Source organism: Ornithorhynchus anatinus, chromosome X3 (assembly GCF_004115215.2).
Source record: "Ornithorhynchus anatinus isolate Pmale09 chromosome X3, mOrnAna1.pri.v4, whole genome shotgun sequence".
Lineage (NCBI taxonomy): Eukaryota > Metazoa > Chordata > Mammalia > Monotremata > Ornithorhynchidae > Ornithorhynchus > Ornithorhynchus anatinus.
In genome coordinates this window covers 1,450,343-1,474,122 of record NC_041751.1, presented here as the reverse complement: position 1 = coordinate 1,474,122, position 23,780 = coordinate 1,450,343, and the positions used below count along the sequence as shown (strand labels likewise).

Here is a 23,780-nt window from a genome sequence, read left to right as displayed (position 1 = left end):
TTCTCCAAGATTAGACCGAGTTGCCTTTATTATCCGTCCCAGACGACGAAGCGGCTCGCCCCAACGGCCGCCTTTGCGGGGACTGCCGGTACCCGGCCTGGATTTGAATTGCTAATGCGTAATCTGCCCGGCACAGATGTGCGGTGAATATCTGGATGGCGTTTTGCGTGTCAGGAGAGGCGCTGGATGATGAGGCGGCCGGTGATTATTCTAGGTAGGGTCCTGGGGCAGGCTCCACTTCCCAGCCGAGCGCGAGCTTAATAATAATCAATTACGGTTAAATTATAGTATTTGCTAAGTGCTTATTAGGTGCCCGGCACTGTTTTGAGCAGTGGGGTAGATACCAGTTTGTCAGGTTGGACACGGTCCCTGTCCCGCATTGGGTTCACACTAATTCCCCCTTTTTTTTTTTTTTCAGGTGAGGGATCTGAGGTACGGAGGAGTGAAGTGACTGGCCCAATATCACACAACAGACAGCCGGTGGAGCCGGGATTAGAACCCAGGTCCTTCTGACTCCCGAGCCCGAGCTCTAGCCAACTATCACCTCGACGTTTACCCATCACCAGGCACCCGAGGCACTTTTTTCCATGTCCATTTCCATATTTTACTATTTTAGCCCTCCTTCGTTTTCCTCCTGACTGTATTTTGTAATAGCCTCCCCCTTTAGCTCAGGGTTTCCTTGCGGGCAGGCAGAGTGCCCTCTAAGCGAGGCGGCATGGTCTAGTGGCAAGAGCACAGGCCTGGGAGTCAGAGGTCGTGGGTTCTAATCCCGGCTCTGCCACATCACTGCTGTGTGACCTTGGGCAAGTCACTTCCCTTCTCTGGGCCTCAGTTACCCCATCTGGAAAATGGGGAGCAAGAGAGTGAGCTCCACGAGGGACAAGGACTACGTCCAACCCCATTACCTTGTATCTTCCCGGCTCTGCCTCCTGTCAGCTGTGTGACTTTGGGCAAGTCACGACTTCCCTGTGCCTCAGTGACCTCATCTGGAAAATGGGAATTAACTGCGAGCCTCACGTGGGACAACCCGATGACCCTGTATCTACCCCAGTGCTTACAACAGTGCTCTTCCCCACCCCTCACCCGAGCTTTTTTGTATTTTGTTGCCGTATTTAAGACCCAGCCAGACCTTCCTCATCCTGCACCCGGCTTGCTGGTTTCCCGACTCGGCTTATTAGGTCGCTTCATCTCTACGGATTCTCATCCCGTTTTAAAGACCTATTTCTCTCATTTATCTAGGTCACTTGGAATTTTAATCCTGGCCCGTTTCGTGTCATCCCTATTTACGTCTCTCTAACTCAACTTGGGCGATCTCCTCAAACGCCGAAGTCATAAAGGCGGAATCAAATCGGTGATTCTAATAAAAAATACAGTAATATATAATCAGACCTTCATAGATCCGATGTAAATTAACCACGTTCCTTTATGGAGCCACAAGATTTTAAATTATAAAAGCGAGCGGCGGTGACTACAATTAATATCTATTTACCCTTCTCCGTACAATCTGGTCTACTGGGGATTCCGGTTTCATATTTTTCTCTCTATTTTGTAGTCGCCGTTTCGTTAAATATCCCCCTGTGATATTAACTGTATAATAAATTACAATGTGAAATAAAATATCCGTAATTTCACCCATAAAAGTGAATAATAAAGTCATAATAAAAGGAGACAAAGTTTAACAATATGGTAATATAGAATGAGGTTTTTATGGCCTGTCTGTAAATTTAGGTCTATAAATTTTGCATATCATGAAGTTGCATAAAACAGTAACTTAAAGGGAAAAAATAACAAACTAAAGCCACATTGTGAAATTTGATTAACCCTGGGCAGGCAGTCTTCATGGCCAATTCTCTCGGTTCACCCGAAGACAAACACTTTGAAGACCGGGCTTTTTCCACGTTGCCATTCAAGGCGAACTAAATCGAACTGTTTAACGTGTATTTGGGCCATGACAATGGCAGGTCTTTCCCGTTTCTCCTTTTTTCCCCTCCTCCTTGGGGCTGCTCACGGACGATGGGTCTCCATTTCGATCTGCTTTTCTCAGTTTCTTCAAGGCTTCCATGGTTCTGGCCAAGGAGGGGTGTTTCTGGGGCCGAGAAGGAAAAGGAATCCTTGCCTTGGCTTGATACGCCAAGAAAGCCAGCACACACACAGATCCACACGCAGCTACACGTCCGATCGACCCTCTTGTGTCCTCGTCTTTCTTACTCTTATTTCTCTGTTTTTACTCCTTTATAGTCTGAAAGGTGCTCTTACGCTTCACATCTTCGGGGGAGGTACCGCTCTGAAAGACCTCTGTCTAGCTGTCACTAGAAGAACCTCACTCCAAAGAGACTGCACAAATCAGAAACGCCTAACACAAAAAGAAACCCAAATTGTTTTTTTCAATAAACAGAAGAGGAGGCCGGGGGAAGAATCTCTCTCCCCTCCATTCCCGACCCTCCACTAGACAGGACTGTAAGCTCATCGTGTCCAATTCTGTTACAGTGTACTCTCCCAAGAGCTTAGTACAGTGTTCTGTACACAGTAAGTGCTCAATAAATACGACTGATTGCCTGAAAGAAAAGCTGGCAACCCCGTGATTCTGATGGAGGTTTTGATACTTTTCTCGCATCTCCCTTTCCAAAAACAATCTAAATTGAACAGTAACGGGAATTTAAAAAAAAAAAAAACGAAACTAAGCATTAGAATTTCAATCTTCAGGATTTGAGGAGAGGCCTTTCGGGGGGACTAAAGGGCTTGGATGGCTCAATGGCTACCATTTTGAAGAAGTTGCAGAGGGCAACTACAAGGGCCAGAGGACTGATGTCGAGCCCATCTTTAAAAGGGGGAAAGGACAACTCGGGCTATTATGGCCCCAAGTAACGCTACACCTTGGATAGGCAGTGGAACGCCTAAGCAAATAATCAATTTACAACCAGCAAGTAGCGCTTAGGGTTTTGGGAAGCCACCAACGCAGCTCTGGGAAGAGCAGATGGTGACCGAATAACGTAAGGTCCTCCTAGGACATTGCCAGGCTGGATGTGACCAAGCTGCATTTCATGAAGCTTCTGTCCCTTCCAACTCCTTTATCGAAAAGGAGGAGAAAGTTATCTTGATTGCACTAGTCACTCAATCGTATTTACTGAGCGCTTACTGTGTGCAGAGCACTGTACTGAGAGTGTGGAGACTGTAAGCCCGTCAATGGGCAGGGATCGTCTCTGTTGCCAAATTGTACATTCCAAGCGCTTAGTACAGTGCTCTGCACATAGTAAGCGCTCAATAAATACTACCGAATGAACAGCACAGACGCATTCCCCGCCCAAGACCTGACAGTCTAGAAGGGGAGGGCATTAACATACATAAATTAGATATGTAGAGAAGTGCTTTGGGGATGGGAGGGATAAGAATAAAGGGAGCAAGTCAGGGTGACAGAAGGGAGAAGAAGAGGAAAGCGCAGTCAGGGAAGGCCTCTTGGAGGAGATGGGCCTTCAATAAGGCTTTGAAGTGGGGGAGGCTCACGGTTAGATACGAGGAGGGAGGGCGTTCCCGGCCAGAGGAAGGACGTGGGCGAGGGGTCTGCGGTGAGATGGATGAAATCGGGGTACGGTGAGGTTAGCATTAGAGGAGCAAGGTGTGCAGGCTAGGTTTTTGTGTTTATGGCACTTTTTAAGCGCTTACTACGTGCCAGGCACTAAGGGCTGGGGTAGACACAAGTTATTCAGGTTGGACACAGTCCATGTTCCAAGTTGGGCTCAGACTTGTAATCCCCATTTACAGATGAGGTAACTGAGGCACAGAGGAGTTGCCCAAAGTCATACAGCACACAGGTGGCGGAGCCAGGACTAGAACCCAGGTCCTTCTGACTCCCAGGCCTGTGCTCTATCCGCTCGGCCACACTGCTTGTCTACAGCTCTGCCCCTTGTCAGCTGTTCGACTGTGGGCAAGTCACTTCACTTCTCTGTGCCTCAGTTCCCTCATCTGTAAAATGGGGATGAAGACTGTGAGCCTCACGTGGGACCTCATTCCCCTGTATCTACCCCAGCGCTTAGAACAGTGCTCTGCACGTGGTAAGCGCTTAACAAATACCAACATTATCATTATTATTACAATACAGTACCGCTAGCCGGGGCCACAGCTGGCTCGGAAGTCTTCCGCCCTTCAGTCTCCACTCCTCGATGGCGAGGAACGGGTCACTGTATTTCGTAATGGCCCGTGCTCTTTCCCCTAAGCCACACTGCTAATTCCTGGATTGGCCCCACTGGCTATCTTTCGTGATATCCCAGAGAAAAGAATCCAGTATACGGCTGGCATTTGGGAGGTCGGGATGGAATTCAAAGTGATTTTGACTAATTGGAAAATGGTCCCATAAAACCCGGAGAGAACTCATCACAGGAAAGTGGATTTAGGATCGATACAAGACGGAGGTCGAGTCTGATCTCTTGGCCTCCATTCCCTCCCCTCTCCATATTTCACGCTTGGCTTTTCAAAAACACCGTTCTGTGAGCGTCTCCTCTCTCTGAAGCCGCCGTCACCTCAACAAAGTTCTGCAGGGTAGGTTAGGGGAGAACGGATGACGGCGGGCTACTCGGCTTCTGCGTGTTTGCAATTGGGCTACTGAAAAGAATGGGAGGAGAAGCTAAAGAATCTGAAAGGACAAGTCTCCGACGACGTGGCCTCGAGTAGGGCGGACCAGACCTGGAGGCCTCAAATTTTCGACCGGAAAACGCTACGGCAGACACGCCGGACTCCTCCTAGAAATGTTAGTCTAAAAAGCAAGTGGAACTCGATTCTTCAAATCATCTTTATTTCTTCTGCACCCGCTCCTTCCTCTTTTAAGCAAGTCTTTCTCTCTCCCCCAGGGCAGAGAAATCCTGCAGGGAAGTTTTTCTGTTGCCCCTTTCGCCGCTTCTCTCGGCAGTTCTCGTCCTTCTTGTCGTCAGATTCAGGCTGACTCAACCCCCGCCCACCGCCCATGTCACAGGCACCTCACCGGCTCCGGAGATCTATCGTCTAACCGGAGCCGTCCTGCCGGAGATGGTTCCCGTTTCTGATTCCCTAAAGCCGAAAGGGGATGTTCGAGAGAGGCGATCTAGAACTGCCTCATGCTCCCCAGGTTCCCTCCCACCTGGGGGCTGCTCCGTGCCGGGGGAGTACAGAGGGTAGCGTGCGTCGTGCGTGGGCTGGGACAAACGTAAGGAACCTTTCGGGCTCCGAGAAAGCGTCCAAACAAGAGGTATCGTGCAACTAAATACGCAGATGCGCCGTGTGCTTAAAACAACCCTTATTTTCTGTTCCAACCGCCCTACGACGAACTGCCTCCTCAGATTGTGAATTTCAAAATCAGACACCATTAGGTCCCCCGTAAAGATCGTGCAGTTTAAAGGTCCGCTGATACTGTTGCGACGATATGATCGGCACAGGGCTCCGCAAAGAGTTCGGTGCGTGCAGCAGTCTGCACTCAGCATGCCTGGTACAGTGCTCGATCCACCGGAGTGACCCATTTAACGCTTTCGGGGTTCCTCGTACAATCAAACATCGATTTCTGATTTTCCACTGTGCTTTACATTTATTGATTTCTGATTCTGTTTCACGCGTCCGCAATCCCCTTGGTAAGACCGATCGGCAGTAGCCCGAGTTCAAAAAGTGAAAATTTCACTCAGTAAAAGTGACCATTGTGAGGACCCGCTCATTCTACACTAAATATCTGAGTCCTGCGGTGTTCTGCAAGCGCGCAGCGGACCATCTCCCTGGTAAAGGCGGCGAGGGTTTTCTCCGCGATAACTCGGTCAGTTACTAACGTAACGGTACAACCGTTCCGTAAATGCTTCCGAGGAAAACTTCTCCTTCACCCTGGCTCTCCCAGCCACTCCCATCGCAGTTTTCAGGGAGGGGTCCCTCACGAATTTTGCCATCGCTTCGGAAAACTGCTCCGGATCGGGGTCCCGCAAAAACCCCGTCACGTTATCCACGATGGATTCCAGAGGGCCCCCCGAATTAACGGCGATGACGGGACACTGCAGGTACATGGCCTCCAAGGGGACGATGCCAAAATGTTCATTGCTCGGGGTGTAGAGTACGCACGTGCAATTACGAAGGAGAGCCATCTTCTGCCGGTCCGAAAACGACCTCAGGAACGTCACGTGCCGGCTGACGTTTAACGCGCTAGCCAGGCTTTTCAATTCCTCGTAGTGCTCCACGTTTTCCAAAACCCTTACGTCGTAACCGCCGGCCACAACGAGGTGGACCCTGTCCCGCTCGTGGGCATCCAGTCGTCCCCGGAGATCGAGCAGAGCCTTCAAAGCCAAGGGGAGGTTCTTCTTCCGTTCGTACCTGTTGATGGAAAGGAACAGGAACTCCTTGCCCCGGGGAATCGAGTCGTCGATAGCCGCGGGAGCCGTGGTGTCGAAGCTACTGAAGTTTAAAGACGGGTAGAGGACGTCTGGGGTTACGTGCGCCAGGGACTTGAAGGTCTCCTTAAAGACGCCGGCCGTGAAACGGCTGTTGACGACAACGTGGTCGGCCATGCCGGTGGTGCGTTCCTCCAACCAGTCCAACGGGGCCCTGTACAGTCGCTTCAGCAGAGAATTTCTCTCGGTGAGGAGGAGGTCGGGGAAGTGGCAGTAAAAGAGAATCTTCTTGCGATGCCTGGTCAGCCGAAACACCGGGATGCAAGCGGACACCTGGCGCGGGGAAGGAAATCCGTTGAGAAAAGGGGCCGCTCCTTTAACCCGATTTCAACGGCACCGAACATCGCGCCCGTCGTCGTGACTTCGCAGCCGCTCGGCCGGGAGGGGGTTTTCAAGGTTTATCTGGTTCCTTCCGGCGGGACCAGGCGCGGCGGGAAAGGTGGCTGGGGGGGGGGCGAGATCGCGGCGAGTGAATTGTGGGTGGCGGGGGACGCCACGAAGGGTTAATCCCAGTTGGTTCTCGCCCCGTTCTCGGGTCCCTTGCCGGATTTTCCCCTCAGCTCCTCCCCGATTTTTGGCCCGGGAGCCCGTCTATGTGTCTGTTCGTTGCTATACTGTCCTCTCCCAAGCGCTCAGTACGGTGCTCTGCACACAGTAAGCGCTCAGTAAGTACGACCGAACGGAGGAATTCGACTGATTAGACTGTGAGCCCGTCACTGAGCAGGGATGGTCGCTAACTGTTGCCCAATTGTACATTCCAAGCGTTCGGTACAGTGCTCTGCACAGAGTAAGCGCTCAATAAATACTACCGAATAGAATGGAATACCTTCCGACAGTTTAATAACGCCGGTATTTGTTAAGCGCTTACTAGGTGCGGAGCACCGTTCTAAGCGCTGGGGTAGATAACGGGGTCATCAGGATGTCCCACATGAGGCTCGCAGTCTTAATCCCCATTTTACAGATGAGGTCACTGAGGCCCAGAGAAGTGAAGTGACTCGCCCACAGTCACACAGCTGACAAGCGGCGGAGCCGGGATCTGAACCCACGACCTCTGACTCCCAAAGCCCGGGCTCTTTCCGCCGAGCCACGAACCCTCCCCTAATCCCAACTCTGTCACTTGCCTAGAAGCAGCGGGGCGAGAGCCCGGGCTTGGGAGTCGGAGGTCACGGGTTCCAATCCCGGCTCCGCCACCTGTCCTGCTGTGTGACTCTGGGCGAGTCACTTCCCTTCTCTGCGCCTCAGTTCCCTCATCTGGAAAATGGGGGACTGTGAGCCCCACGTGGGGCCGCCTGATTGGCTTGTATCTACCCCAGCGCTTAGAACGGTGCTTGGTGCATCGTAAGCACTTAAGTACCATCGTTATTATTACAAAAAAATACCATCACCCCGCTTCAAAGCCCAACCGAAGGCGCACCTCCTCCAAGAAGCCTTCCCAGACTAAGCCCCCTCTTCCTCAGCTCCCCCTCACTTCCGCGTCACCTCAACTCGCTCCCTTTCCTCTCCTCCCGGGCCCTACGGCACTTATGTATACATCTATAATCCTATTTATTTATATCGATGCCTGTTTATTTGTTGTGACGCCTGTCTCTCCCCCGCCCCAAAGACTGTGAGCCTGTTGTGGCCAGGGATTGTCTCTCTATTTCTGAATTGTGCTTTCCAAGCATTTAATAATAATAATTATGTTGGTATTTGTTAAACGCTTACTACGTGCCAAGCGCTGTTCTAAGCGCCGGGGAAGATACAGGGTAATCGGGCTGTCCCACGTGAGGCTCACAGTTCATCCCCATTTTTACAGAGGAGGGAACTGAGGCCCAGAGAAGTGATGTGACTTGCCCAAGGTCACCCAGCTGACTAGTGGCAGAGCCGGGATTCGAACCCATGTCCTCTGACTCCCAAGCCCGGGCTCCTTCCACGGAGCCACGCTGCTTCTTAGTTCGGTGCCTGGAAAGCAGAGGGAGCGCCCACAGGAAGCGCTCAATAAATATGACCGAGTGAATTATCATTATTATAATTGCACGGCCTAGTGGATTCAGCCCGGGCGTCGGGAGGTCACGGGTTCTAATCCCAGCTCGGCCACTTGTCGGCTGGGTGACTCTGGGCAAGTCCCTTCACTTCTCTGGGCCTCGGTTCCCTCGCCTGTAAAACGGGGATGAAGGCTGGGAGCCCCCTTGTATCCCCCCACAGCGCTCAGAACGGTGCTTGGCACAGAGGAGGCGCTTAAACCAACACCAACATCATTATTATTTCTGTAAAATGGGGACGAAGACGGTGAGCCTCCCGTGGGGCAGCCTGACGACCTTGCATCCCCCCTCAACGCTTGGCACGGAGTAAGCGCTCAGTAAATATGACCAAATGAATTATTATTATCATAATTGCACGGCCTACCGCCGTGCTCTGCCACGTGTCAGCTGTGTGACTGTGGGCAGGTCACTTCACTGGGCCTCAGTGACCTCATCTGGAAAATGGGGATGAAGACCGTGAGCCTCACCTGGGACGACCCGATGACCCTGGATCTCCCCCAGCGCTTACAACAGTGCTCTGCACATAGTAAGCACTTAAATACCAACGTGATTGTTATCACTGGATTCATCCAGCCCAGCGCCTGGCACATAGTCAGCGCTTAACAAATACCAACATTATGATTATTATGACTGGAGTCATCCTCCCCAGCGCTTGGCACATAGTAAACGTTTAACCAATACCAACATTATGATTATTATGACTGGGGTCATCCTCCCCAGCGCTTGGCACATAGTAAACCCTTAACAAATACCAACATTATTATTGTTATTATTACTGGAGTCATCTTCCCCAGCGCTTGGCACATAGTAAACCCTTAACAAATACCAACATTATTATATTACTGGAGTCATTCCCCCCGTCCCAGTGCTTGGCACATAGTAAGCACTTAACAAATACCAACGTTATTATTGTTATGACTGGATTCATACCCCCCCAGCGCTTGGCACATAATAAGCGCTTTAAGCCCATCATTGGGCAGAGATGGCCTCTATCTGTTGCCGAATTGTCCATTCCAAGCGCTTAGTACAGTGCTCTGCACATAGTAAGCGCTCAATAAATACTACTGAATGAATGAATGAACAAGCACCAACATTATTACTATTATGACTGGAGTCATCCTCCCCCAGCGCTTGGCACACAGTAAGCGCTGAACAAATAGCAAAATTATGATTATTATGACTGGGGTCATCCTCCCCAGCGCTTGGCACACAGTAAGCGCTTAACCTAGTAAACGCTTAACAAATACCAACGTTATTATTATATTATTATTATACCAACATTATGATTATTATGACTGGAGTCATCCCCCCCAGCGCTTGGCACATAGTAAGCGCTTATTATTATTAGGACTGGAGTCATCGCCCCCTCCCCAGGGCTTGGCACATAGTAAGCGCTTTACAAATACCAATATTATTATTATGACTGGAGTCATCCTCCCCAGCGCTTGGCACATAGTAAGCGCTTATTAGGACTGGAGTCATCCCCCCCAGTGCTTGGCACATAGTAAGCGCTTATGATGATGCCTGGAGTCGTCGTCCCCAGTGCTTGGCACATAGTAAGCGCTTATGATGATGATGCCTGGAGTCGTCCTCCCCAGCGCTTGGCACATAGTGAGTGCTTATTATTATTAACTGGAGTCATCTCCCCCAGCGCTTGGCACATAGTAAGCGCTTATTATTAACTGGACTCATCTCCCCCAGCGCTTGGCACATAGTAAGCGCTTATTATTAACTGGACTCATCCCCCCCAGCGCTTGGCACATAGTAGGCACTTATTAACTGGACTCACCCTCCCCAGCGCTTGGCACATAGTAAGCGCTTATTATTAACTGGACTCATCTCCCCCAGCGCTTGGCACATAGTAAGCGCTTATTATTAACTAGAGGCATCTCCCCCAGCGCTTGGCACCTAGTAAGCGCTTATTATTAACTAGAGGCATCTCCCCCAGCGCTTGGCACATAGTAAGTGCTTATTATTAACTGGAGTCATCCTCCCCAGCGCTTGGCACATAGTAAGCTCTCATTATTAACTGGACTCATCTCCCCCAGCGCTTGGCACATAGTAAGCGCTCCTTATTAACTGGACTCATCTCCCCCAGCGCTTGGCACATAGTAAGCGCTCGTTATTACCAACCGGACTCATCTCCCCAGCGCTTGGCACATAGTAAGCGCTCCTTATTAACTGGAGTCATCCTCCCCAGCGCTTGGCACATAGTAAGCGCTCCTTATTAACTGGACTCATCTCTCCCCAGCGCTTGGCACATAGTAAGCGCTCATTATTAGCTGGAATCACCTCCCAGCGCTTGGCATAGAAGAAGCGCTGAGGATGCTGCTGACTGGAGCCCCCCTCCTCCCCAGCGCTTAGCAGAGAGTAAGCGCGGGAGCCCAGGCCCGATTCCTGTGGGTAGGTGGGGGGGGGGGGGGGGGAGGGTGCAGACCCTGTGCTGCAGGTGCGGCGGGGCGCACCTGGTCGCAGACGACCACGTCCATGTCCTCGGCGCTGAGCAGCACGATGTAGCAGGCCAGATAGAGCATGCGCAGTAGGGCGCAGAGCGCGGCGCCCCGCCCCCCCCCCCAGGCTGCGCGGCAACCAGTCCCCCGCGCACGTGACGCGCAGCGCGCCGCACTCGGCGAAGCAGCGGGCCCGGTCGTAGTGCGCCGTCCACACGCTGACCCGGCAGCCTCGCGCCTGCAGCGCCAGCGCCGCGTCCACCACCAGCCGCTCCGCGCCCCCGACCCCGAGGTCCGGGTGGATGAACAGCACCGACGGGCCGTCGCCCGCCCGCCCCGCCGCCATCGTGGACGGACGCGCTTCCGGTCCCGAGGAGCCGCGCCTGCGCGTCGCGCCCCGAGGGAGCCCCGCCCACACCCTCCCGGAGACACTGCGCCTGCGCGCTCCACCCCGAGGGATTTTTTTTTTTTTTTCCCTCCCACCCGGCGGCACTGCGCCTGCGCGCTGCTCCCCGGAGGATTTCCCCCTCCCACACACACCCGGCGACACTGCGCCTGCGCGTTCCTCCCCGGAGGGCGGCCCCCTCCTGACTCGACGGCACTGCGCCTGCGCGCTCCTCTCCGGAGAGCAGCCCCCTCCCGACTCGGCGGCACTGCGCCTGCGCGCTCCTCCCCGAAGGATTTTTTTTTTTTTTTCCCCCCCTCCCCACACACATACCCGGCGACACTGCGCCTGCGCGCCTCTCCCCGAGGGCAGCCCCTCTCCCGGCTCGGCGGCACTGCGCCTGCGCGCTCCACCCCGAAGGATTTTCCCAGCCACACACATACCCGGCGACACTGCGCCTGCGCGCTCCCCCCCCCCCCCGGGGCAGCCCCTCTCCCGGCTCGGCGGCACTGCGCCTGCGCGCTCCTCCCCGTAGTAATAATAATAATGTTGGTATTTGTTAAGCGCTTATTATGTGCAGAGCACTGTTCTAAGCGGTGGGGTAGACACAGGGTCATCAGGTTGTCCCACGTGGGGCTCACAGTCTTCATCCCCATTTTACAGATGAGGGAACTGAGGCCCAAAGAAGGGAAGTGACTTGACCACGGTCACGCAGCTGACAAGGGGCAGAGCAGGGATTCGAACCCATGACCTCTGACTCCCAAGCCCGGGCTCTTTCCACTAAACCACGGTGATTCTCTCTAGTTCTGTCTGCCTCTCCCCTTCTAGATTGTGAGCCTGTTATTAGGTAGGGATGGTCTCTATCTGTTGCTGAATTGTACTTTCCAAGCGCTTAGTACAGTGCTCTGCACACAGTAAGCGCTCAATAAATATGACTGAATGAATACGTGGCTCAGTGGAAAGAGCCTGGGCTTGGGGGGTCAAAGGTCATGGGTTCTAATCCCAGTTTTGCTACTTATCAACTGTGTGACTTTGGGCAAGTCACTTAACTTCTCTGGGCCTCAGTTACCTCATCTGGAAAATGGGGATGGACTGTAAACCCTACATGGGACAACCTGATCACCTTGTACCTACCCCAGCGCTTAGAACAGTGCTCGGCACATAGTAAGCACTTAACAAATACCAACATTATTATTGTGAAGCAGCGTGGCCCAGTGGAAAGAGCCCGGGCTTGGGAGTAAGAGGTCATGGGTTCGAATCCCAGCTCTGCCACCTGTCAGCTGTGTGACTGTGGGCAAGTCACTTCACTTCTCTGTGCCTCAGCGACCTCATCTGTAAAATGGGGATTAACTGAGAGCTTCATGTGGCACAACCTGATGAGCCTGTACTTACCCCAGCGCTTAGAATAGTGCTCTGCACATAGTAAGCGCTTAACAAATACCAACATTATTATTATTCTCTGGGCCTCAGTGACCTCATCTGTAAAATGGGGATTAACTGAGAGCCTCATGTGGGACAACTTGATGACCCCGTACCTACCCCAGCGCTTAAAACAGTGCTCTGCACATAGTAAGCGCTTAACAAATACCAACACTATTATTATTATTATTCTCTGGGCCTCAGTGACCTCACGTGGGCCAACCTGAATCATTCATTCATTCAATAGTATTTATTGAGCGCTTACTATGTGCAGAGCACTGTACTAAGCGCTTGGAATGGACAAATCGGTAACAGAGACAGTCCCTGCCCTTTGACGGGCTTACAGTCTAATCGGGGGAGACGGACAGACAAAAACAATAGCAGTAAATTGTATGCACCCCAGCGCTTAGAACAGTGCTTAGCACATAGTAAGCGCTTAACAAATGCCATCATTATTATTATTATTAGGGGTGAACGCAGCCTGCCCGGCGACGCTGCGCATGCGCAATTCTTCCGAAAAGCAGCCCCTCCCGCCCGACTCCCCGCGCCTGCGCAGTCGCCCCTTCCTCCAGACCGCCCCCCCCAGCGCCTGCGCAGTCGCCCCTCCCTTCAGACCGCCCCCCCCCAGCGCCTGCGCAGTCGCCCCTCCATGCAGCTCCTCCCCGCGCCTGCGCAGTCGCCCCACCTCGACCGCCACGTAGGGCTTCCCTCGGGGTCCTCGCCCCCCCCCCGCTCCTCAGCAGAGCCACCTCAGCCCAGCTCTCGGGCTGCCCTCTGCGTCGCCTGTGGGGCCTTCCCCCAGGGACGTCCCTCCTCCGGCCTCCCCGCGGGGTTCGGCCGGAGACTAGGCTTCATCCGCCGTCGGCGGAGGGCGGCGGTGCCGGCGAGCGCGGAGTTCCGGGCGGAGCCGGCGGTTGGGAGGGGGATCGGCGACAGGCAGATCGGAGGGCAGCCCGATGGGCGGGGGAGGCCCCGGGGGCGGGGCCGAGCTCTAGCGCTCTCGGCCGGTGTCGCGCGCATGCGCGCGATCCGCTGCACCTTTGCAGCTCGCCGCCCGAGGTCTGCAGCCCGCCGCCCGAGGTCTGCAGCATGGTAAGGCCGCGGAGGCTTATGGGGGCGCCGCCGCCCGGCTAATAATGATGCAATCCTATTAATGGAGCAGACTGGGTGCAGAGCACTGTGCTAAGCGCTGGGAATGGACAGTAATGTTGGTGTCTGTCAAGCCCTGGCTGGGTGCAGAGCACTGTTAATAATGTTGGTATTCGTTAAGCGCTTACTATGTGCAGAGCACTGTTCTAAGCGCTGGGGTGCATGCAAGGGCATCAGGTGGTCCCACCCACTGGGGCTCCCAGTCTTCATCCCCATTTGACAGAGGAGGAGACTGAGGCCCAGAGAATAATAATAATGTTGGTGTTTGTTAAGCGCTTACAGTGTGCCAAGCACCGTTCTAAGCGCTGGGGAGATCCAGGCTCATCAGGTTGGCCTACGTGAGGCTCCCAGGCTTCATCCCCATTTGACAGAGGAGGGAACTGAGGCCCAGAGAACAATAATAATAATAATGTTGGGGTTTGTTCAATGCTTACAGTGGGCCAAGCACTGTTCTAAGCGTTGGGGGGATCCAGGGTCATCAGGTTGTCCTGTGTGAGGCTCCCAGTCTTCATCCCCATTTGACAGAGGAGGGAACTGAGGCCCAGAGAATAATAGTAATAACGTTGGTGTTTGTTAAGCGCTTACAGTGTGCCGAGCACCGTTCTAAGCGTTGGGGAGATCCAGGGTCATCAGGTTGTCCTACGTGAGGCTCCCAGGCTTCATCCCCATTTGACAGAGGAGGGAACTGAGGCCCAGAGAATAATAGTAATAATGTTGGTGTTTGTTAAGCGCTTACTATGTGCCGAGCACTGTTCTAAGCGCCGGGGGGAGATACGGGGTCATCAGGTTGTCGGGCGTGAGGCTCACAGGCTTCATCCCTATTTTTCGGAGGAAGGAACTGAAGCCCGGAGAATAATAAGAAAAATAAAGGGATTTGTTAAGCGTTTACTATGTGCCCGAGCACTGTTCTAAGCGCTGGGATAGATACAAGATTAGGTTGTCCCACTTGGGGCTCACAGTCTTCCTCGCATTTTACAAATGAGGTCACTGAGGCCCAGAGAAGGTAAGTGACTTGCCCCAAGTCACACAGCTGACAGGTGGCGGAGGCGGGATTAGAACCCACGACCTCTGACTCCCAAGCCCGGGCTCTTTCCGCTGAGCCCCGCCGCTTCTCAATACCTTAAGCGCTAACGGGTCTGATCTTTGGGCGTCTGTCCGCAGCCCGGCCCCACTCCCAGCGGAACCAACGTGGGGGCCTCCGGCCGCTCCCCCAGCAAAGCCGTAGCCGCCCGGGCCGCCGGCTCCACCGTGCGCCAGAGGTACCGTCCCTGCACCCCTGCACCCCTCCACATCCTCCCCGTCCTCCTCCTCCCCTGCACCCCTCTCCTCCCTGAGCGTGGCATCCCTCTCCTCCCTGAGCGTGGCATCCCTCTCCTCCCTGAGCGTGGCATCCCTCTCCTCCCTGAGCGTGGCATCCCTCTCCTCCCTGAGCGTGGCATCCCTCTCCTCCCTGAGCGTGGCATCCCTCTCCTCCCTGAGCGTGGCATCCCTCTCCTCCCTGAGCGTGGCATCCCTCTCCTCCCTGATCGTGGCACCCCTCTCCTCCCTGAGCGTGGCATCCCTCTCCTCCCTCCCATCGCACCCCCCTCCTCCCTGATGGTTGCACCCCCCTCCTCCCTGAGCATTGCACCCCCCTCCTCCCTGATCGTTGCACCCCTCTCCTCCCTGAGCGTTGCACCCCTCTCCTCCCTGAGCGTTGCACCCCTCTCCTCCCTGAGCGTTACACCCCTCTCCTCCCTGATCGTTGCATCCCTCACCTCCCTGATCACTGAACCCCTCTCCTCCCTCATCATTCCACCCCTCGCCTCTCTGACCGCTGCACCCCTGTCTCTCCCTTCTCATCCCCTTCTAAGTTTTTTTTAAAATGGAATTTGTTGAGAGTTTGTACTGCCCGCTGGACTAAGCCTGTATAAGAATAATAATAATTATGGGATCTGTAAAGCAATTACTGTGTGCCAGGCACTCTTAAGCACCGGGGTGGATGCAGGCAAGTCGGGTTGGACACAGTTCCTGTCCCACTTGGGGCTTCCTGTCTCAATTCCCATTTTACAGGTGATGTCACTGAGGCCAGGAGAAGCGAAATGACACGCCCAAGGTCACACTAACAATAATAATAATAATGTTGGTATTTGTTCAGCGCTTACTATGTGCAGAGCACTGTTCTAAGCGCTGGGGTAGATACAGGGTAATCGGGTTGTCCCACGTGAGGCTCACGGTTAATCCCCATTTGACAGATGAGGGAAGTGAACCACAGAGAAGCGAAGTGACTTGCCCACGGTCACACAGCTGACAAGTGGCAGAGGCGGGATTCGAACTCATGACCTCTGACTCCCAAGCCCGGGCTCTTTGCACTGAGCCCCGCTGCTCCTCTTAAGCAAGTGGCGGAGTCAGGATCGGAACCAACGTCTCCCGCCTCCTGATTCTGTGCACTTTCCACTGGGCCATGCTGCCTTTTTATTTTTCTTTTTGCACCATCTACCGCGCATAGCACTTGGAAGAGTGGGGAAAAAGATGCAGTACGTGCCCTCGAGGGGCTTAGGTTTCTCTTTCAACCTAACTCGTTTTTTTCCCAGGAAAAATGCCAGCTGTGGAACCAGAAGCACCGGTCGAACCACTTCGGCAGGAACTGGGGGAATGTGGAGATTCTACACTGAGGATTCCCCCGGACTCAAAGTGTAAGTCAAAGCCGAAGCAGAGAGCGCAGGCGAAAACCGTGCGGCGCTGAAACAAATCTCAGGGTCCTCTACGAGGAAGCGTGAAGGAGATTGGCGTGTTTTTGGGAGAATGCCGTCTCCCGTAATGAAGACACGGGGACTGTAAATACCTTCCAGGTCCTGGACGCACCGAGGTAGAATGTTTAGCAACAGAGAATTAGCCGGGGGTCAGACGGTCGTGAAGAATATTTCACGCTAGACGCGCCAAAACGGCTCGCGGGAACGTTATCGTCGAGAGGACCGGTATTGGTAGACCTTCTACCAACCAGCTGTGCCGCCCTTTATCTGTCCCCGTTTCCTGCCGTGCCCCGGAGCCGCCGGAGTCTGGGGACGGACCTCTGCCCCGGGCTTCGGGAGCCCCGAGTTGGAGCGTCGGCTCCTCGGGTAGCCGGCTAAACAGAAGCAGCCTGGTCGAGTGGACGGAGCCCGGGCCTGGGAGTCAGAGGGACCCGGGTTCTAATCCCGGCTCCGCCGGGGGACCTCGGGCAAGTCACTTCGCTTCTTTGTGCCTCGGTTCCTTCACCTGCCAAGTGGGGATTAAGACCGTGAGCCCCAAGTGGGGCAGGGAGTGTGTCCAACCTTATTAGCGTCCATCCACCCCAGCACTTAAAACAATGCCTGACACATCATAAGCCCTTCACAAATACCGACATTATCATTACTATTAAGTGGGACGTGGACTGTGCTGATGATTAGCTGGTATCTACCCCAGCTCTTAGTAATGTTGGTATTTGTTAAGCGCTTACTATGTGCAGAGCGCCGGGGTAGATACAGGGTCATCAGGTTGTCCCACGTGAGGCTCACAGTCTTAATTCTTATTTTACAGATGAGGGAACTGAGGCACAGAGCAGCTAAGCGACTCGCCCACAGTCACTCAGCTGACGAGTGGCAGAGCCCGGATTCGAACCCATGCCCACCGACTCCCAAACCCATGCCCTTTCCACCGAGCCACGCGGCTTACCGTGTCTGGCACGGTGAAGTCAAGTGACCTGGCCGAGGCCACCCAGCCGACACGTGGAGGGGCCGGGATTAGAACCCGGGTCCTCCCGCCTCCCAGGCCCGTGCTCTACCCAGTAGACCACACTGCCAACCCCAGGGGACATCACGCCACCTAAAACAACCAAGCAGATGTGTAACTGGCGAGGCAGCGTGTGAGTGTGAGAGATTGAGATTTAAAGACTTAAAGATTGAAGCCAATGGGGTGAAAAGGCAGCTGGCGGTAAAATTGCCCACGTGATTGATTTCTTTCCTTTTTCTTTTTTAATTCCAGCTATCTTTAGCTTGAGACAGTCTGCCTGGGTAATAACAATGTCAAGCACTAGATCAGCCCCCGAAAAGTAGCCTGGGCATTCTGACCCTGCCTCGCTGTCTACAGTGACAGAAAAGCCTGTCGTTTCAGGGGGACCAGATAATGAAGCCCCCGAAGCTGGCGGGTAACTTATTTATTCGATCGTATTTATTGAACGCTTACTGTGTGCAGAGCACTGTACTAAGCGCTTGGAAAGTACAATTCTGCAATAGAGAGAGACAATCCCTGCTCACAACGGGGTTTTTTTTTTTTGTCTGCCTCCCCCGATTAGACGGTAAATCCGTCAAGGGGCAGGGACCGCCTCTATCTGTTGCCGATTTGTCCATTCCAAGCGCTTAGTCCAGTGCTCTGCACATAGTAAGCGCTCAATAAATACTATTGAATGAATGAAAGTTTACAGTCTTTAGCGGGGAGAGAAGAGATAGACATCGAAACAAGTAAATAGGCATCAATATAAATATCCCCCCGAGGAACGGCAGGAAAGACTAGCTGCCTGGTAGAACTGGAATTTTTTATTTTATTTTTTTAATCAAGAATGTACGGTGGACCCCACATCCTGGGGTCAGACAAGATGGAAGGGCACATACGCCCTCCCTCTGTGTCCTCTCCCCCTCCATAATCCAGGGCGCTCTCCCCAGTGCATCAACACACCAACAGGTTAGACGGCTTTGGCCTCTTTCCTCCCCCATCCAACGCTGCTGGGGGGAGATGGAGCCCCTCATCTAGCCGTGTCACGGTAAATAATGGGAGAGGCAGAAAACTGCAGGGGAAACGGAGTAATCCAATTATTCTCCGCTTGATTCTATTTCACCAGACCACGCTGGGAAGGTGAGCGATGGGAGTGACCACTTGACTAGGGATGGGATCTCCGTGGGCCGGGAATGCGTCCGTTAGTTATACCGTCGTCCTGGACTCTCCCAAGTGCTTGATACAGCGTTCTGCACACGCTAAGCGCCCGGCAAATACGATGGATTGATTTTTCCCGACACCCTGCACGCCCACATAGGTGTGGTCGTGATTCGGCGTTTTAGTTGCCAGGGACCATCTCAAAAAGCCACCCTCTCCGTCCAAACTGTTGCCGCATTGATCCAAGCACTTATCCTGTCCCGGCTTGACGTTGGCCTCGTCGCCGACCTCCCCGCCTCCCGTCTCTCCCCGCTCCAGCCTGTACTTCGCCGTGATGCCCGGATGATTTTTCCAGAATAAGTTCAGTCCACGCCTCCCCGCTCCTCAGGAGCCTCCCGGGGTTTGCCCGTCCACCTCCGCAACCGACAGAAACTCCTTTAAAGCACTTAATCAGCTCAACCCCTCCTCCCTTGCCTATCTACCACAACCCGGCTTGCACACTTCGCCCCTCTCGTGCCCATCTATTCGGCGTGCCTCAGTTTCATGCATCTTTCTGCCAACCCCTTGCCCGCGTACTCCGTTTGACCCGGAGTCGAACCCCTTCATGCGCGACAGACCCCCCGCTCTCCCCACTTTCAGAGCCTGGACTAAGCGCTTGGAATGGACAATTGGGCAACCGATAGAGACAGTCCCTGGCCAGTAACAGGCTCACGGACTAATCGAGGTTGGACGCAGTCCCTGTCCCTCATGGGGCTCACAGTCTTAATCCCCGTTTTACAGATGAGGGAACTGAGGCACAGAGAAGTGACTTCCCTAAGGTCACCCAGCAGACAAGTGGCGGAGCCGAGATTAGAACCCATGACCTGACTCCGGGCCCCTGCTCTACCCACTGTGCCACGCTGCTTCTCGGTGGAAGCTTGTTGTGGGCATTCATTCCCTCAGTCGAATATACTGAGCGCTTACTGTGTGCGGAGCACTGTACTCAGCGCTTGGAAAGTCCAATTTGGCAACGGAGAGAGACAGTCGCTACAACAGCGGGCTCACGGGGAAGGTGTCTACCAACTCTCTTCGTAGTGTAGAAGCGGCGTGGCTCAGTGGCAAGAGCCCGGGCTTAGGAGTCAGAGGTCGTGGGTTCTAATCCCGGCTCCGCCACCTTGGGCAAGTCCCTTCACTTCTCAGTGCCTCAGTTCCCTCATCTGTCAAATGGGGAGGAAGACTGTGAGCCTCGCATTGCAAGCAGCGTGGCTCAGGGGAAAGAGCCAGGCTTGGGGGGTCAGAGGTAATAATAATAATAATGTTGGTATGTGTTAAGCGCTTACTATGTGCCGAGCACCGTTCTGAGCGCTGGGGTAGACACGGGGGAATCAGGTCGTCCCACGTGGGGCTCACGGTCTTAATCCCCATTTTACAGATGAGGTCACTGAGGCACCGAGAAGTGAAGTGACTCGCCCAAAGTCACACAGCCGACAAGTGGCCGAGCCGGGATTCGAACCCATGGCCCCTGACTCCAAAGCCCGTGCTCTTTCCGCTGAGCCACGCTGCTTCTGCTTCAGAGGTCACGGGTTCGAATCCCGGCTCTTGTCAGCTGTGTGACTGTGGGCAGGTCACTTCACTTCCCTGCGCCGCAGTGACCCCCTCTGTAAAATGGGGATTAAGACTGTGAGCCTCACGTGGGGCCACCTGCCGACCCTGTATCTACCACAGCGCTCTGTGCGTAGTAAGCGCTTAACGGATCCCAACAGCCCGATCACCCTGTATCTGCCCCGGCGCTCAGAAGAGTGCTCGGCCCATAGTAAGCGCTTAACGGATACCGACATGGTTATTATAATTATTACCCTCCCAAGCGCTCAGTACAGCAGCGTGGCTCAGTGGAAAGAGCACGGGCTTTGGAGTCAGAGGTCATGGGTTTGAATCCCGGCTCGGCCACTTGTCAGCTGTGTGACTTTGGGCAAGTCACTTAACTTCTCGGTGCCTCAGTTACCTCATCTGTAAAATGGGGATTAAGACTGTGAACCCCACGTGGGACAACTTGATTCCCCTGTGTCTACCCCAGCGCTTAGAACAGTGCTCGGCACATAGTAAGCGCTTAACAAATACCAACATTATTATTACAGTGGTGTGCACAGGGTGAGCGCTTAATAAATAGGACGGACGGAAATGTTGGGGGGGAGGGGGGTCGGTGTGTAATCCTGGGGCCACAAGAGGGCTCTGCCGCTCTGAAGCTCCACCAGCTCTTCCACCCCCCGGCATCGTCTGAAATCGGAGGCGAGCGACGGAAATCACACGTTTTCAGGTGTTTGCGGCTCTAAAACCCTCACCCGACCTTTCACTGAGCCTGATTTGCCGCCACGCCCCAGGGCCACTCGACCAGTCGTACCTCGTGAGCGCTGACTGTGTGCGAAGCACCGGACTGGGTGCCTGGGAGAGTAATAATAATGTTGGTATTTGTCCATTCATTCATTCAGTAGTATTTATTGAGCGCTTACCATGTGCAGAGCACTGTACCGAGCGCTTGGGACGAACAAGTCGGCAACAGATGGAGACGGGCCCTGCCGTTTGACGGGCTTACAAGCGCTTACTGTGTGCAGAGCACTGTTCTAAGCGCTGGGGGAGATCCAGGGTCATCAGGTGGTCCCACGTGAGGCTCACAGTTGATCCCCGTTTTACAGATGAGGGGACTGAGGCACAGAGAAGTGAAGTGACTTGCCCACAGTCACCCAGCTGACAAGTGGCAGAGCAGGGGTACAATAGGACAGACCCATTCCCTGCCCCGCTACAAGTTTATAGGCTAGAGGGGGAGACAGACATCAAGAAGCAGCGCGGCTCAGTGGAAAGAGCCCGGGTTTCGGAGTCAGAGGTCGTGGGTTCTAATCCCGGCTCCGCCTCTTGGCAGCTGTGTGACTTCGGGCCAGTCGCTTCACTTCTCGGGCCCTCAGTGACCTCATCTGGAAAATGGGGATGAAGACCGTGATCCCCACATGGGACAACTTCATCACCTTGTATCTCCCCCAGCTCTTAGAACAGTGCTCGCCACGTAGTAAGCACTTCACAGATACCGACATTATGTATTATTATTATGAAGGAATAAATTGCAGATATAATAAATTCATTCAGTAGTATTTATTGAGCGCTTACTCTGTGCAGAGCACTGTACTAAGTGCTTGTAATGTACAGTTCGGCACCAGTTAGAGACCATCCCCGCCCAGTGACGGGCTCACAGTCTAAACCGGGGAGACAGACGAGCAGAACGGAACAGAATTACAGATAAATACATCAGTGCTGCGGGGCTGGGAGAGGGGATGAATAAAGAGGGCGAGTCGGGGGGACGCAGCAAGTGGGAGAAGAGGAAAGGAGGGCGCGGTCAGGGCAGGCCTCTTGGAGGAGGTGGGGCCTCAGTAAGGCTTTGAAAAGGGGGAAGGGTCATTGTCGGTCGGATACGAGGAGGGGATGGCGTTCCAGGCCAGAGGAAGGATGTGAGTGGGGGGCTGGCGGCGAGATGGGGGGACGGTGAGAAGGTGAGCGTTGAAGGAGTGAAGCGTGCGGGCTGGGTTGTAGCAGGAGAGGAGCCAGGAGAGGTAGGAATTGGTTCCACCTTTAAGAAAGCAAGTCAATCGTGCTCGCGTGTTTTAAAATTTGCGTACTCACTGTGAATGCAGAAAGTCCGTCGGGTTAAGGATGTCCCCATCCCGGTGGTTTACGGGCGAGCCTTTTAAAAACCCCGCGTAATCTTTGCACCGCAGAGGGTTAGGCGGCGGTCGGATTGTCTCTCAAACGGCTCGGGTGAGTCAAGAGCGTTCACGGTGGCTTTTCAGAGCCCGCTCGTCCCTCGACGGCGTTCTTCCGTACTCTCAGAGCTAACGGTGGCTGTCTTTGCGTTTTCAGCGGGCCCGTTCCGGTGCTGGTTATGAGCCTTCTGTTTATCGCGTCCGTGTTCATGTTACACATCTGGGGCAAGTACACGCGCTCGTAGACTGGATTCATCTTGAACGAGTGCATCGTGGACCAAAAGCAGTGCTTCGATGAAGGTTTCTGAATGCTAACCATCGTTGAAGGGGACTCTTGAAAAACAACCCCCCACCAAGATATCTGTTGGTTTTTTGGGTTTTTTTACTCTAGCAAATGACCTTTTTAACTCATGATCTCAAACCTGATTTATGGAGCCTTTTGATGACAAATTATTGACCATTCGTCTGTATCTACAAGCTTACCCGTGTTGTAATAAAAGCAGAAAAGGATTGTGTGCTCTTTTAATTCTTTCTCTCCGAACAGAGCAGTACCTTTCCTATGCTAGGAATCTCCTTCGATCTTTACGTCATTTTCGAATGAGTGAATTTGGATAGAAACGTCACCATCGAAAGCCGCTTCTCCTAAAGCGTAACTTTTGGTGAGGCTAAATCGAGGTAGGGCTGACGTGTCCCCACTGAACTCCTGAGGCCAGTAACCCCGCAGCTTCCAGAAAATTGCAGAACTGTCATAAATTTAGTTCTGTGAGCTACGGGGCTCTTTTTTGGAATGCAGACATTGCTTTTTCTGCCTCCATCCTGCAGGCCATGTTCATGCCAGATCATTTAATTTCTGATTTTCTGTCTTCTAATTCTGTATTTACTGGAATTCAAAAGATTGACCAAAGGGTGATGCTGCTAGCTCCAGAAGGGTGGGATCGCTTCTTACTCTTCAACTAAATATACATCGAACATTTTTTTTTTGGGTCTTCTAGCTGTATTTAAAATGCATTCAAGGTTCTATTCCCGAAAGTCAATAAAATCAGTCTTGTCTGAACCATCCCCGTGATAATGACATAATTCTTCTCACGTTTGAGCCACCTGAAAGGGGAAAAAAAAGATAGAGCTAACTCTTTTCCAAGAAACTTGGCTATGCCCATCTTTTGCATGGATGAATCGTGAATCTTGTGGAACAAGGTAATTACTCATGGATTTAGGCATGTAAAGCATGTGTCTAAACTGTACTCAGGCTCTTCTATCGATCCCAGCACTTAGCACAGTAGTTGACATCTAGTAAAGTCTTAATAAATACTCTGTCGATGATGATAACGTTTCAGAGAATTATTTTAAAGCAAACTTAATCCCCAGCTATTTTA

At 53.2% G+C, this 23,780-nt stretch overlaps 2 protein-coding genes across 2 annotated transcripts; one reads left to right on the top strand and one right to left on the bottom strand.

Annotated features, from left to right (window-relative positions):
* Positions 1-4,765: 4,765 nt before the first annotated feature.
* ALG2 (ALG2 alpha-1,3/1,6-mannosyltransferase) lies at positions 4,766-11,226 on the bottom strand. Its single transcript, XM_029053984.2, is given in 3 exon segments — positions 4,766-6,662; positions 10,876-10,981; positions 10,983-11,226. Coding segments are annotated over 3 exon segments (1,224 nt in total). The 5' UTR covers positions 11,207-11,226; the 3' UTR covers positions 4,766-5,768.
* Positions 11,227-13,677: 2,451 nt separating this feature from the next.
* SEC61B (SEC61 translocon subunit beta) lies at positions 13,678-22,922 on the top strand. Its single transcript, XM_029054081.2, has 4 exons — positions 13,678-13,756; positions 14,975-15,072; positions 16,387-16,488; positions 22,565-22,922. Exons 1-4 carry the CDS (start codon positions 13,754-13,756, stop codon positions 22,650-22,652), a joined length of 291 nt encoding a protein of 96 aa, XP_028909914.1. The 5' UTR covers positions 13,678-13,753; the 3' UTR covers positions 22,653-22,922.
* Positions 22,923-23,780: the final 858 nt, after the last annotated feature.